Here is a 15,423-nt window from a genome sequence, read left to right on the forward strand (position 1 = left end):
TTTTCTTTAATGGATTTAGTTGAGTAAATGATTTCAAGGAGCAATCATTGAATGAAGAGATTGGTTGACTTGGTAAACCAGTTTTCTAAGAGAACTACTTTATCACAAGTGAGATCTTGGTTCCTATCTAACTTAAAAGACAGATCTAATTTATGTTTTGTGGGTTTGTAGACGTAGAATTGGATTTTCATGCCCAAAGAAAAAAAAAACAAATTTATTCGACCGTTAACCGTCAAGAAAATCTAATTGATTAAAGGGATTTGTTAATGTGTGCTTATTTTTAAATTATCTTGCAGTTATTTAAGTGGAAAATGTGGAGACCAGAGACGTCAAACAAGTCTAATTCAAATCGTGTAGATACCAATGGAACAACTTTTATGACTCCTTATTCTACTTCATTTGGTTCCTCCAGTGTTGTTTCGAATGAGTCTGGTGGTATACACTCGAAGTTGATCGATTTAGTAAAATCTATTTTTTTTATAGATGTTATAATGTTAGAAACAACAAAAAATTTCTTTTCCCAACTCAGGAAACAATAGTGAAGGGCTCCACAACAGTACTCACGAGTGTAGGTATCTGCCTGGATCATATGCATCGAGAAGTTCAACAAATAATGTCGGTCTTCCAAGCGGTGTCCAACAAGCTCAAGGGAGTTTGTCGAGTGTGAGAAATACACCATATTTTTTAACCAATGAACCTTCCCAGGTTTGACAACTAATTATTTAAAACTGCAGTGAGAAAATATCTTCAAAGTACTTCTAAACATCTCTACTATCTAGTTTGCTGAGAAATCCTAAATTTTAATTGACCATCTGATGCAGCTATGTTTTGGAGGTTCACATGGGCATTCGAGCGTCACAAATACTGGGGGTATAAGTTTTTCAAACCTTTAAATACAACTTGTTTACAATGTATTGAATCTTTAGCCTTTTATCGTATTGTGTGATATCAGGGCCGCCTTTGATTCCAACTAGGCCACCTTTTTTTCCAAGTAAGCCACCTTTGGTTCCAAATAAGGGACATACAGCGCGAATTTCCAATAATATTGGTGGTTTTGTTAGTGGAGACGGTAGCAGTTCAAGTTCTACTGGGTTGGCTGTTGTCCCTAGTCCTGCTTTTGGCTTTAACTCGTCAGGTAAATACTATGCATCTATCACATATGATTTCCCAAGTAGTACTAGTGGCGCATCATAATTAGAAACCGAGAAGTTCTGTATTACATGGTCTATATGAATAATCTAATTTAACCTTATGTTAGTTTTGGATGCTTGCTTAGCAATAATAATACTGCATAATTTTACTTACGTTGAATAGAAACATTTTTTATTTGCATTTATAGACATACGTACAATTCATGCAAAACTAGATGTTGCAAAATATATTCACCCGATTTCATTTACTCTTTTGCTACTATTCAAGTAACATTGGATTTCTTATTTTAGCTCCTTGTATGGTCCCCATTCATGGAAATTCTCATATCGGGGCGCCCATGCCACTTCCACAAAACCAATTTCAAGACGTGCCCGGTCATTATTTTAGTTATATGGGATTGCTAAATGACTCAAATGTCGATGCTGCTGCTAACGTTGATGTCAATGGCTTATGCCACCTATCCGGATACTATTCTTCTGTTGGTGATCCTCAAAGTCAACCAGGTAATTATAATTAAAGATCATCTTCATTTTTTAAACTATTTTTTTTTATCATAATGAGTTGTTTTTCTTACTGTACATGTTCAAAGCGAACCAATAACTCTAGTTTTTTTTCAACACAATCAATATTTTGGCATTCCAAATGAATGTTTTCCTCTTGGTTGCCATATGAAGGTGTTTTAATTCTCATAGTAAAGAATTTTAATAAACTTCCAATGGTAAATTTTTAAATCTAGACGATATTTCCACAACATACACTATGTAACCTAGAAAAGGCAAGAGATCTCAAACTAAATAGAGGATTTTATTATATATATTGCTAAGATTGCTTTGAACTTGGATACTTTAATAATGAAATTATGTGCCTATCTGTACTCTGCAACCTTTCAATAAGAGGTGGAGTTCTTTCCTACCTAACGGTGAACATCAAGCTTCCAAAACTTTGTATCAGATATTTACAAAGAGAAGATTCTAATCATCTATCTGCAAACTCAAAATTTAACTTTTACTAGTCTTATTTCAATGGACTATTTATCATTACTCGAGCTTGATACCATGAATCCATTTGGTTCTTTCTTGGAATTACGATAGGTGGTCTGAACATCGGGAATTTCGTTGATTATGGCGCAACACAGCACCAGAAAGAACATTTAGTGCAACTTCAACAACATTCAGTAAGTTTTTGTACTTGGCAATGTGGTTTACTTAAACATTTGTGATACGTACGTATTCAGTATCTAATTCTTAAATACCTTTTGTCTACTAGATGGGAAGATCTCCGGATTTTGTGTTTGATGCCGGTGCCATAAACTCACATGATCATCCTTTGCAACAAAACCACGTTTCTTCAATAACCGGAACTGGGTTTTCTTTTCCACCGCCAGGCAATCAAGATCTTCATTTTCATGGTTCAGGGGTATTGCACAAACTATTCTTTCTGTTATCATTTAAGCTTCAAATGAGCAAGTAATTTTTATAGTTTCCTTTCCAAGAAATTTCTTCACTGCAGATTTTTCCCCAGTGAATAAGAAATGAAGGATGTTTTGGAATTCGGATATCTAATGACTTGTGATTCTACGTTCATCTTATGCAGCAATATCAGCATGTCCAGCAATCTCAACCTCACTTCTATAATATCTTAAGACGCAAAGAAGTTAATCCTCGGCAAGGCTCTCGACTTGGACCTGATGACTATGGCTTGCTTGGTTTGTTAAAAATCATAAAAGGCGTCAATCCGGCTAAAACCGCTCTTGCTATGGGAGTTGATCCGCACTCCCTCGGCCTGGAATTGAATTCTCCAGAACCTCTACACCAAAAATTTACATCTCCATGGTCTGACGAACATGTCAAAGAAGGACCGAAGTATCATATTCCTGACTGCTACATTTCTATACAGCCTCCTCCATTGCAGGTGTTCTTCTATTCCGTTTGGTCAAGTAGTGCAAACATATTAAATTAACGTTGTTATTAATTAATGGGTCGCCTTGTATCGTGCAGCGAAGTCACTTCAAGAAGTTCCATCTACCGATGTTATTTTACGTGTTTTACAGGTAATTACTTCAAGGCCTTTCGATAATTTAAAATGTAGGTTCAGCGGGGCTTATCTTTGTAGATTGTCTCCTATCTTGCAGTATGCCAAACGACCAGGCGCAGCTCTTAGCGGCAAATGAACTGTAAGAATTTTTCATCGTGATATTTGATTTACTCTCTCTTTTTACTTGAGTATGCATTTCACTGTAGCCATAGCAATTTTGCAAGACAGAATAATAGTACCCTGGAAGGTTTGGTGCATTAACTTTGTAGTATTAACCTCGAGTTCATTAGAAAATGTGGTTAATGATGACCAGTCTTGTTCATCCTCAATTTCCACTGCAAATTAGCGAGTTTTTTTAAACAAGACCGTTCTATTATGGTGACGGTTTTTTAATTCTGTTGCAATGTTAAGCAACAGTACATTGAAAAACCATTGACGGCACTTGGCGACCACGGTTTTTGAGGCTGCTTGGAAACTGTCGCCCATCATTAGTTCGCTACGGTTCAGGCATTGTTAAGTGGCTCTTTTCTTGTAGTGTACAATTTAATTCATCGAAAAAATCTTGAGGTTCTTTGCAGCCCATGCATATTAGGAAAGTTAGTGATACCTCTGTAAGGGTCCGGGATAATGGTGACTCATTTTCGGGTTAATGTTGACCCGAGTTATCGGTTGAATAGCCCGGATCAGAAGACAGCTGCCCGGGCACTTCTTCTCCACCCGGTTTTTCATACAGGTACCCAGGTAACCAACTACCCAGACCACCTCGAGAATTGCACCACACTCGAGTGTGATCGATACAGGCAGCCTAATCCGTCAGAACCACTTGGGCTTGGAGTGTCCTAGAAGTCATCAGAAGCTATGAACGAATTGAGAGCCGTAGCATCCACGTACCACCAAAAGATAAAATTTCCAGTAGGAGCTCGGGTGGGAGAAGTCCGAGGAGATCAACCATCCTCTCGGAAATGCTATGTGGAGGCAGTTCGGGCGGATCAGAGTAGAACAAGGAAGGAAGGGAAGAAGGCAAGGGTGGACGGGGAAAGAACGATGGGGAGAGGAGAGGTGCATTTTGTGGCAGAAGAAGAACAAGAAGTAGTAGAAATCGGACCAGGCCAGCAAATCCGGGTGGCCCGAGATCTCAGTATATCCACTCGGAACATCAATTGAACATCCTCCCGGGATCTCACCCAGTAAAACAAAAAAAGAGGCACTTTGACCCTGAAAAGGACAAAGTAATTGATGCGCAAATTAAGGAGCTTCTGAAAGCTGGCCACATTAGGGAAATTCAATTCCCCACATGGCTTTCGAATGTGGTCTTGGTACCCAAATCTACCTGGAGGTGGCGCATGTGTGTAGACTTCCGCGATCTCAACAAGGCGTGCCCCAAAGATCATTATCCTCTGCCCAGGATTGATCAGCTGGTGGATTCCACCTCGGGCTATGAATTGCTAAGTTTCATGGACGCATACCAGGGGTACCATCAAATCCCTCTGGCTAAAAAGGATCAAGACAAAGCCAGCTTCATCACCTCGGGAGGTACATTTTGTTATATTGTAATGCCTTTCGGGTTGAAAAATGCAGGGGCTACTTACCAGCGTCTGATGGATAAAGTCTTTGAGAAGCAGCTGGGACGGAATGTGGAAGTCTATGTGGATGATATTCTATCCAAATCCCGAGAGGGTGCCAGCTTTATTAGTGATCTAGAAGAAACTTTTGCGACTCTCATGCATTATGGAATCAAGCTTAATCCTGCCAAGTGTATTTTTGGCGTGAAGAGTGGCAAATTCTTGGGATTCATTGTGACAGACCGAGGGATCGAGGTGAATCAAGAGAAAGTCGAATCTGTGCTAAGCATGCCATCTCCCCGATCTGTCAAGGAGGTACAAAAGCTAACTGGGAGAATTGCTTCCCTTTCCAGATTTATTTCCCGATCAGCACACCGGAGTTATCCTTTTTTTCAAATCTTAAGGAAGGCCCAGCAATTCGGATGGGATGAGAAATGTGAACATGCATTCCAGGACTTGAAAATTCATCTTGCCGGGCTCCCGGTTTTGGTGAAACCAGAACCTGGAGAAAAATTATATGTCTACCTGTCCGCTACAGAGTATGCTGTCAGCTCTGTTCTAATAAAAGAGGAAGGAACTGATCAAAAACCTGTCTATTATGTCAGCCATGCTCTGAGGGGGCCCGAGCTCCGGTATAGCGAAGTGGAGAAAATTGCTTTGGCCCTAGTCATGACCGCCCGGAAGCTAAGACCTTACTTTCTGTCACATCAGGTTATTGTTCTTACCAATAGTCCTCTGGGTAGGATCATGACTCATTCCGAAGTATCCGGGCGAATGATAAAATGGACAGTAGAGTTGGGTGAATATGACATCGAGTACAAGCCCCGAGTGGCCATTAAAGCACAGGCTTTGTCAGATTTCTTATCTGAAATGATCCAGCCCACTGAGGAGGAGGTATGGAAAGTATCAGTGGATGGGGCATCTAGCCTAGTGGGGTGCGGAGTAGGGGTGGTATTAGTGTCTCCATTGGGAGAAAAGGTCAAATTAGCATTAAGAATTGATTCCCGGATAACCAATAATGAAGCTGAGTATGAGGCTGTTCTTGCAGGTATTCGAGCTGCCCGGGAAGTTGGAGCTTCTCGGATTATTCTATATTCTGATTCACAGCTCATCACTCAACAAATAAAGGGCATTTATGAGGCTAAGGATGACAAGATGCTTAAATATTTACGGCTCATTCGAGCCCAAACAGAAAGCTTCATGGATTGGAGTATTGAACAAGTACCCCGAGAAGAAAACAGTGAGGCAGACGCTTTGGCTAAAATGGCTGCTTCTTTATCAGAAGTTAATACCCGGGAGGTGTTGCATATTACTCGGCTGGTTCTCTCTACGGAGGAAGAAGCATCACCCATGCCTGAAGATTCATGGATGACACCACTGATCGCGTATATTACGAACCATGAGCTCCCTGAGGATAAAGCCCGAGCTCAGAAGATCAAAAGACAAGCCCCCAGGTTTGTTCTCTTAAATAAAATTTTGTACAGAAGATCATTCCAAGGACCGCTTTTGAAGTGTTTAAATGAAAAAGAGGTGGATTATGTTCTCCGAGAAATTCATGAGGGGTGTTGTGCCGAGCACCTCGGAGGAATGTCTTTAACTCGAAAAACAATGCTTGCTGGATTCTGGTGACCCACTTTAAACAAGATTCTGCTCGTTTGGTCCAGATTTGTGAGGGCTGTCAGCATCATTCGAATTTCAGCTACAGCCCGGCCACTCTCATGAAGCCTATTTGGGCATCCTGCCCTTTTGATCAATGGGGCATGGATATTGTGGGTCCTTTTCCGGTTGCCCGGGCTCAGAAAAAATTCTTACTAGTAGCTGTTGACTACTTTTCTAAGTGGGTTGAAGCTGAGCTTTTAGCAAAGATCACCGAGCAGGAAGTATTGAAATTTTTATGGAAGAACATTGTGTGCCGGTTCGGAGTGCCCAGGAGAATAATCTCGGACAATGAAAGACAATTTCAAGGCAAAGGAATTACGTCATGGTGCCAGGAAATGAAAATCACTCAATCTTTTACCTCTGTTGCATATCCTCAAGCCAATGGTCAAACAGAAGTTGTCAACAGAGTCATTGTGCAAGCATTAAAGACAAGACTTCAGGGTAAAGGAAAGGATTGGGTGGAGGAGTTACCTAGTGTCATATGGGCTTACAGAACTACTCCCCGGGCACCTACTCAAGAAACTCCCTTCAGTTTGGTATATGGTTCTGAAGCAGTTCTTCCAGTAGAAATCGGGCAGACCTCTTCCCGGGTAGAATCTTACCCGGAGGACAACGACCAGAGCAGGGCCATGGAGTTGGACTTAATAGAAGAAAAAGGAACATGGCATTTATTCGAATGGAAGCATACAGAAATCGGGTGATGAAATCATATAACAAGAAGGTCCGTATTCGAAACTTCCAAGTTGGGGATTTAGTCATGAAAAAAGTCAACCCTGCTGGGGAAGTTGGGAAGCTGGAAGCCCGATGGGAAGGACCTTACAAAATCACTCAGAGATTCAACTCGGGATCCTTTTATTTAGAAGATGCGCAGGGACGTCCCCTCAAAAGGTCTTGGAATGTGTTTAACTTAAAGAAGTACTATGCATAATATATGTAAATGTTTGACGGAAGAAATCAATAAAAAATATATATTTTCTCAGAGTATTGCGTTTGTTATTATATCTTGGGAGCTGCTATGACCCGGTTCTTAAAAAGCCCAGGGCACTACACCCTGGCTCGGGGTACCACACCTCGACCATTCCCAAGTCCCGGGACATGATCACCGGCCCAAGGCTCCGTACCTTGGTTCTTAAAAAGCCCATGGCACTACACCCTGGCTCGGGGCACCACACCTCGACCATTCCCAAGTCCCGGGACATGATCCCCGGTCCAAGGCTCCGTACCTTGGTTCTTAAAAAGCCCAGGGCACTACACCCTGGCTCGGGGCACCACACCTCGACCATTCCCAAGTCGCGGGACATGATCCCCGGCCCAAGGCTCCGTACCTTGGTTCTTAAAAAGCTCAGGGCACTACACCCTGGCTCGGGGCACCACACCTCGACCATTCCCAAGTCCCGGGACATGATCCCCGGTCCAAGGCTCCGTACCTTGGTTCTTAAAAAGCCCAGGGCACTACACCCTGGCTCGGGGCACCACACCTCGACCATTCCCAAGTCCCGGGACATGATCCCCGGCCCAAGGCTCCGTACCTTGGTTCTTAAAAAGCCCAGGACACTACACCCTGGCTCGGGGCACCACACCTCGACCATTCCCAAGTCCCGGGACATGATCCCCGGCCCAAGGCTCCGTACCTTGGTTCTTAAAAAGCTCAGGGCACTACACCCTGGTTTGTGGAATCCAAGAAATACTCCTTCTGAGTTCAAGTTTAAATCTCTACATCTGGAGTATTAATTAAGCTACTTATTTAACGTATGGACCGGGACCCCAGGTATTCGATTGAAATTACCGTTTTCTCCTACTAAGAAATACTCATAAGTTATTGCATTACCCGGGTTGCGGAAAAATTGTCAAAAATCATATTGAAAAAAGCACAGCGACGGAAAGAAATCAACATTTCCTTACAAAGTTCAAAGGCAAGAAATACAAAGGAAAAAATACAGAGTAAATTACAGGCCTATTCTAAAGTCTGCTGCCCTGATGGTTCTCCGGATTCCCCGGGAGTCTTCTCAGCCTCTTTCTCGATAGCATCATCTTTGGGAAGGGAAGCAATGGCCTTATCAATATCAGGAAAGCCCTCCTTATCTGTCGGAATCAGGCCTATCTCCTCAAATTGCTCCTGGCATTTCTCAAAGCCAATCGAAAAGTATTTGTAGGCCCTATCTTCAACATCTGCTTGGAATTCCGCCGATTGAAGGAAAGTAGTCCTCCATTCTTCATGGGTCAGCTGAAGAAGTCTGAGCTTATCTTCAGCAACTTCGGCTCGATGTTGCTGGGCACTGGCTTCATCCTCGAGATAGCTAATCCGAGATGCCAGGAACGCAATTTGCCTCTGAGAAGCCTCCTCCCGGGCTATGCTCTCATCACGAGAAAGTTGAGCCGCGGCCAGCTCTTGATTAGCTGCTTCCAAGGAAGCTTGGAGACTGGCAGTTGTCTCCTCGTGAAGCTTCTGGGCCCGGGCCATCTCTCCTTGGAGATGGTCATGAATATCCTGAGCCGCCCGGGCTTGCTTACCCTTCTTGGTTGCCACCGCTGCCACCTCTTCAAAGGCCGAAACTAGCATCTGGACAGCCTGGATAAGAAGGAATCTTAAAAAAGAAAAAGGGGGGAGGGAGAGAGAGGGAAAAGAAATAAAAGAATAAAACTTACAGACAGAAGACGGTTTGACCCCTCCAAAAACCTCACACTAGAAGGAGTGCTTTTCAGGATAGCTATCTCAGCAGGGCTGAGCACCTTCTTGAAACGCTTAACACCAACAGCGGAAGCTCCCTCGAAGAAGATGTTAGCCAGAGAAAGCTGGTCGGTTGGAGGGAGCTCTTGGCGAGGTTCTTCATTGGACTGGGGGGGAGAGGAGGAGGTGGAGCAGATCGGAAGGCGCCTTGGTCACCCTCGGAAGGGTCTTCGAGAATAACCAGCTCGGGTTCTGCAGTAGCTTTTCGTTTTCTCTGAGTGAGGGGAATGAGATCTTCAGATTCCTCCGAGTTCTCAGTCATCGCCCGGGAAGCGCCATCTTGGGGAGGTTCTTCCCGGGACACCTCAGCTCTCAAGGCTGCCGCTTCTACATCCCATTTTTTCTTTTCTTCCGCAGCTGCCCGGCGAGCCGCCATTTCCTTCTCTCGGGCTGCCTTCTCAGCTGCACGCCTTTTAGAAAAAGCTGCTTGCATCTCAAAGTTATCCACATAGAAGAGTGACAGGGTTATGATACATTAAATAAACAGGATAAAGGAATAAGAAAGCACAGAAGATAAAGTATGTACCGAGTTGAGAACCCGAGCCAGCCACCTCATCAATTACCAGGTTTATGGGGTCCTCAGCCCGGGCACTCAACCCGTAGGCCACTAAGTTCTCTTCTGAGATAAGAATGGAAGAGGAGTACTTGTGTCCCTCCACGAGGGTTTGACTCAGGAGGAAAGGCTCCTCAAATTTGTAGGATGGAGGAAGGGAAGGTTGTTGGGGAAGGGAAGGGAGAAACCGGGTTAGACAGGGTAAAGGACCCGGGAGTTGGATGTAAAAAAATCTTCCTTTCCATCCCTTTTGAGAGGAAGGGATGTCATCGAGGAATCGGGCGTTTAACCGGGATTTAAGGGAAAATACATTATCCCCGAAATGGCAAGAAAAATAATAGTGAAGGATGAGGGGGGTGATGAGAAGATTATTCATTTTAAAAAGGACATAGGCCGAGGCCATAATCCTGAAAGAATTGGGATGAAATTGATTGACAGGTACACCAAAAAATTTGGCAACATCAATATAAAAGGGATGAACGGGAAACCGAAGACCATTCCTAACCTGGTCCCGAAAGAAAGTTGTGTACCTAGGAGGAGGGTTATCGGCCCTATCAGAGGGCCCAGGTATCAAGATAGAAATGGAAGAAGGAATATTGCTCAGCGCTCGGAGTTCCTCATCTGCCCCCAAGCGTAAGGCGCTTCGCATAGAGGAGAACCAGGGAGTTCCCGGGATCTCGACCGCCCGAGGACTCGAAACCTTGGCTTTACCCTTACCCTTGTTCTTCGCAAGAGCTCGGGCCCGGGAGTGGCCAGAAGATAAAGGTTTAGAAAAGAGAAGTTTGGTTGGAAGTGCCACTGGTTTTTTAGAAGGTTGGGTAATGGAGCGACGTGGGGGAGAGGGAGGAGAATCGGAACGAAGTGCGGAAGACTCAGCGCTAGGAGAGCCTCGCGCATTCGCTCCTGAGGTGGAAGAAGTGGAGTGAGACATTTTAAAAGAAGAAAACTTACGACGATATATGCGGTGGAAGGTTGCCGGAAATGATTTCGCACAAGTAGAGTCTCGAGAAGAGAATTCGCAAGAGCTTCGCTGCAATTTCGAATTTGAGAGTAATTTTTGGAAAACCTGTTAGTTAGTATATATAGGCGGTGGGGGAAGATCTCAGCCGTTTATTTAAAAAGCATGCGAGGACGACCACGATTTGCCAAGAAAATTGTACCAGGTATACGAGGGGACACACGCAATAATTAAAAATGTCAGACTTATCGGCTCATCGAAATACGAAACGTTCCTGATCGTTGATAGAAAGGGCACGCGTTATCATGGCACCCCTTGGGTTACCCAAGATCTCATCTTAAGCCCGGGAGGTCTGAGGCCCCGGCATCTTATCTTAATCCCGGGAAAAGTAAGGCCCCGGTACTTCATTTTGAGCCTGGGGAATTTTAGGGCCCGTTTTTTTCAGTTGATCACTTATCAGTTCTGGATATTTATTCTGATTCATTTTATGGTACATATATCATGCGGTGTCAATGAAATACGGACAATAAGAGTAACTAGATAAGCATTTATTATTATTATTATTATTATTCCGGGAATTCTTTACCCGTTACATTAAAAAATTCCTCTTCTACAGAGGCTATCCACTTAATCACAAAACTCTTTACAGAGCTACCAGTGAACGCCTTCATAAAGCTAGCAGAGTCGGCAATCTTCTGCAGCGTCCTCCTCTCTTTATGAAGCAATAGCTGGAGGATAAAGTCGTCCTCAAAGAGGTCCTCCGTATCAGAAATCTGCAAGCGTTCCCGATACTTTGCAAACTTGGCCACCAGTTCAGGAGTGATAGCCTCCTCCCACTCGTGAAGAAGCTGTAGTCCTTGCAGCTCCTCCCAGTAATGGAGGATCTTTTGGAAGACTTCATCTTCCAATTCAGATTTTCTTTTCTCAAAAGCCGCTTGCATAAACTCTGCTGCCATGTCGGGAGCTTTCGAACCACTGGAAACCGCCATTGCACTTCTTGAGGACTGAATTGATGGAATGTTGGAGAATAGGTAAGCAGGTTACTGTATATATATATAGGAAGAAATCATTCTCCATCGTCGATCCGAATCCAATTGGACGATCAGAGGGAATCTAGGAAATTGAGCAGGCAGATGAAAAGACGTGTACGGGTATCGAGGAAACATGCTCATTATTACCTCGAAATACGAACAATTTTCGACAGTGTCACTGTTAACGCATGCAGCATAATGACATTCATTGGATTTTCCGAGAATACTAAACGATGAATGTACAAAACCTGAGAGATATGGAAGCCTGACACCTCATCACTTCTGCAGGATATTTAGAGACCCAAGGCTTTTATTCACTCTGGGATATGTTTTGGAGTAAACATGCATGACTGATCGGGACAGCGAGTCAAGCTCTAGCCCGACTATTTTTAAGATGTGTGGTGATACCCCTGTAAGGGTCCGGGATAATGGTGACCCATTTTCGGGTTAATGATGACCCGGGTTATCGGTTGAATAGCCCGGATCAGAAGACAGCTGCCCGGGCACTTCTTCTCCACCCGGTTTTTCATACAGGTACCCAGGTAACCAACTACCCAGGCCACCTCGAGAATTGCACCACACTCGAGTGTGATCGATACAGGCAGCCTAATCCGTCAGAACCACTTGGGCTTGGAGTGTCCTAGAAGTCATCAGAAGCTACAAGTATGGGCAGCCGACTTGCCATACTTAGTAGGTGGCACAAGAATCGAGGTACCTACCCCATTTTCTACTATAAATAGCAGGTATTAGTGTCATTTAAACATTCGGAAATCTTTGAACTAAAAGCACTTACATATTTTCCTTAAAATATTGCTTGTGTTCATAAAAAAGCCTGCTGACTTAAGCATCGGAGTGGCCACGCCGGACATCCCTCCGGCGCCCATTCATGAGTTACTTTCTTGTTTACAGGTATTGATCCAAGCCATTATCTTCACTCAAATTCCCAAACATTATAAATTATTGATTTGGTCGTTGAAGCCCCGTACCCGGCTCACCTATTTTAACGAGATCGCATCAGTTAGGATTATTTAATACGTAATGTACCTTTCCAAGTTTATATATACTAACCCATATATGATTCATGTTCATACGAAACTCTAACTTGTTATAATATGCCTTAAAATTAGTAAACTAAAAAAATTATTTTCCGTAAAGTTTGTTTCTGGCGCGTAATGAAATGACATAATTTCTGCACAGACATGATAGAGGGTGGTACTACCACAGAGAGCTCCGCATGTGGTTCACTCCGGTAGAGAACTCAGCCCCTTCCGTAAAGAATGCTACGTATGAAGTAGGTTGCTACGTATGTTTCGACCCTACTACATGGCAGACTGTAAGACAGGTAGCAACATAGGAGAAATTATATTCATAAAATCAACATAAAATAATCATTTATTATCTCGAGTTACCACTTTGACATTATATGTAGCACACTTTTCCAAACCCGATAATTGGGGTACTTGTTCTTTTCCTTGCCGGACGCAGGATAACGTCGTACTGCATTACAACATGATCGAGGAAAGGCCGGCAATCCCACAGTAGGGATGATTTGTGATGCCATTTCTCCTCCCTTCTGCCTAGGGTTGGACGAGACTACACCCAATTTTTGTGTGATTTTATAACGGATTGATGCATTGAATTGTTAAAGAAAGCCACTTAGCCCAATTTTGTAAAAGGATATAACTTTTTTTGGGTAAATATTATTGTTGAAAATAATTCATGCATGACTATATAGATTTTAGGTCACAATTTTAGTACAAGTAAATAGCACATACAAAGCACGTTATCACGTGCGACGTCCGTGGGAATAATTTATTTATATAATATATCTATAAAATTACTCATCCTCAAAATTTACTCAATCCTACTTATTTTACCCATGTTTTTAACTTGTTTTTGCAAATTTGATTTCAAGAATTAATGTCACTAGAGCTAATTATAAATTTTGATTTCGAGAATAAACAAATGACTTAAGAAGTAATATATTATTTATGATATTTTAATTAGTTTTTTGAATTTGAAGTGAGGTTTATGATTTTTTTAGTAAAGCTTTATGATTTTTCAGTTTTTTTTTTTAAAAAAAATTCATATAGATAGTGGTTATATACATATATATATATATATATATAAAATATAATTCTAACTTTTTAAAATTAATATTGCATGTTTTATTTTTATTTTTTCAAAATGTTTTCCTTAAAATTTGTTTTGGATGAATCATTGGATACTTTATATTTTGTAAATTCTAAATGCTCTAATTTTTAGATAATTTATTTTAAATTAATAGTTTTTACTTTTAAATTTTTGTTGTATTAAAAACATAATATATGTCATTTCAAAAGGAAAAAATATATGTTAATATATAATTTTGAACTTAAGTTTTGGTAATTACAAACTATACTAATCAAACCTAATTATTGGATAAATGCAAATTACTCAAATTAAATATTTGAAGGCTACAACTGAACTTTGCGAATCCAAAGAAAGAACTGATCTGATAGATCTATACGATGGCTATTTTGTTTTTTTTTTTTTTTGGTAGGGTTATTAAACTTCGGTTTAAACCGAAAAAATCATAAACCCAAATCGAACCAAACCGAAAATCGGATTATTTTATTTGGATATAAATTTTAAAGCCAAAGTTTATATGGTTAGGTTTCGAATTATAGATATCAAAACCAAATCGATCGATTTCAAGTATTCATTAAACAGTTAAAATCGAAAAATCAATCGGACCATAAATTTCGGTTTATTTGGTTAAGTTTAAACCGCTTTTCAATCAGTTTCGATTTTGAATTCTGGCAATTAGATTTTTTATCTGGTTTTCGATTTTTATAATTTTAAAACCAGAAAAATTGATCGACTGTTTTACATATAATATATATTTAAAAAGTTAAAATTTTTATATATAATATGTTAAATCAGATAAAAGGTAATATATCTCCATTCAAAGGCAATAGAATTTAATACAAAATATTAAATTGGTGTTTTTTAAATCATTTTATTATATTTAATTATGTAATTATATTATTTTAAATTCTTAGGTTTATTATTTATCAAATCTTTGATATTTTAAAAGAATATTCAAATTTTTACTAACAGTTTATTCAAAACATTCAATTTAATTTTATTAATTAAACGATACTAACAAACCGAATAACCGAGCCATAATACAAGAAAACCGAACCGAAGTTAAATGTTTTAATTTTTGGATTTAGCACTCGAAAAACCGAACCAAAATTTGACAAAACTAAATTAAACCAAATGTTACACACCTTTAGAACCGACCGAAAAATTGAAATTTAATTATATTAATAATTTTATTTCATTTGTATTTGGATTATATATTTAAGGTGAAATTTAGAGCATTAACAACACCTTTATTAATTTTTAATTTATTGTTATTTATTAAATTTATTTAGATTTTATATTCAAAATTTTTATTAAAAAATTAACAATAAAGATAATGATAGGACAATTGTAGTATTTAGAACGAGAGATTTAATAAACACTGGACATAATCTACTTTTTAAAATTTAATTTAGTTGGTTTGACAACTGAATTGTATATATTCTTGATTGTCAATGTCAGTTGGCTAACAAGTGTGCAGAAGGAAGATAAATTGAAAGATTAGAACAAATCAACAAAACATGTTAGACAAGACAGACTGAAAGATACATTGAAAATGCAGAACACAAGTTTATTTTTCGATGTTCAGATAATTCAAGTTCCTACATCACCCAATT

General features: G+C 40.6%; 1 protein-coding gene across 1 annotated transcript; it reads left to right on the forward strand.

Moving 5' to 3' along the window:
• The first annotated feature begins 311 nt into the window (after positions 1 to 311).
• On the forward strand, positions 312 to 13,219 carry LOC142545099 (putative NOT transcription complex subunit VIP2). The gene is made up of 12 exons (XM_075652072.1): positions 312 to 435; positions 530 to 705; positions 822 to 870; positions 953 to 1,135; positions 1,443 to 1,655; positions 2,244 to 2,326; positions 2,419 to 2,568; positions 2,746 to 3,063; positions 3,150 to 3,202; positions 3,284 to 3,325; positions 12,875 to 13,019; positions 13,163 to 13,219. The coding sequence occupies exons 1-12, from the start codon at positions 312 to 314 to the stop codon at positions 13,217 to 13,219; spliced, it is 1,593 nt and encodes a 530-aa protein (XP_075508187.1).
• Positions 13,220 to 15,423: the final 2,204 nt, after the last annotated feature.

This window comes from Primulina tabacum, chromosome 5, assembly GCF_025594145.1.
Source record: "Primulina tabacum isolate GXHZ01 chromosome 5, ASM2559414v2, whole genome shotgun sequence".
Classification (NCBI taxonomy): domain Eukaryota; kingdom Viridiplantae; phylum Streptophyta; class Magnoliopsida; order Lamiales; family Gesneriaceae; genus Primulina; species Primulina tabacum.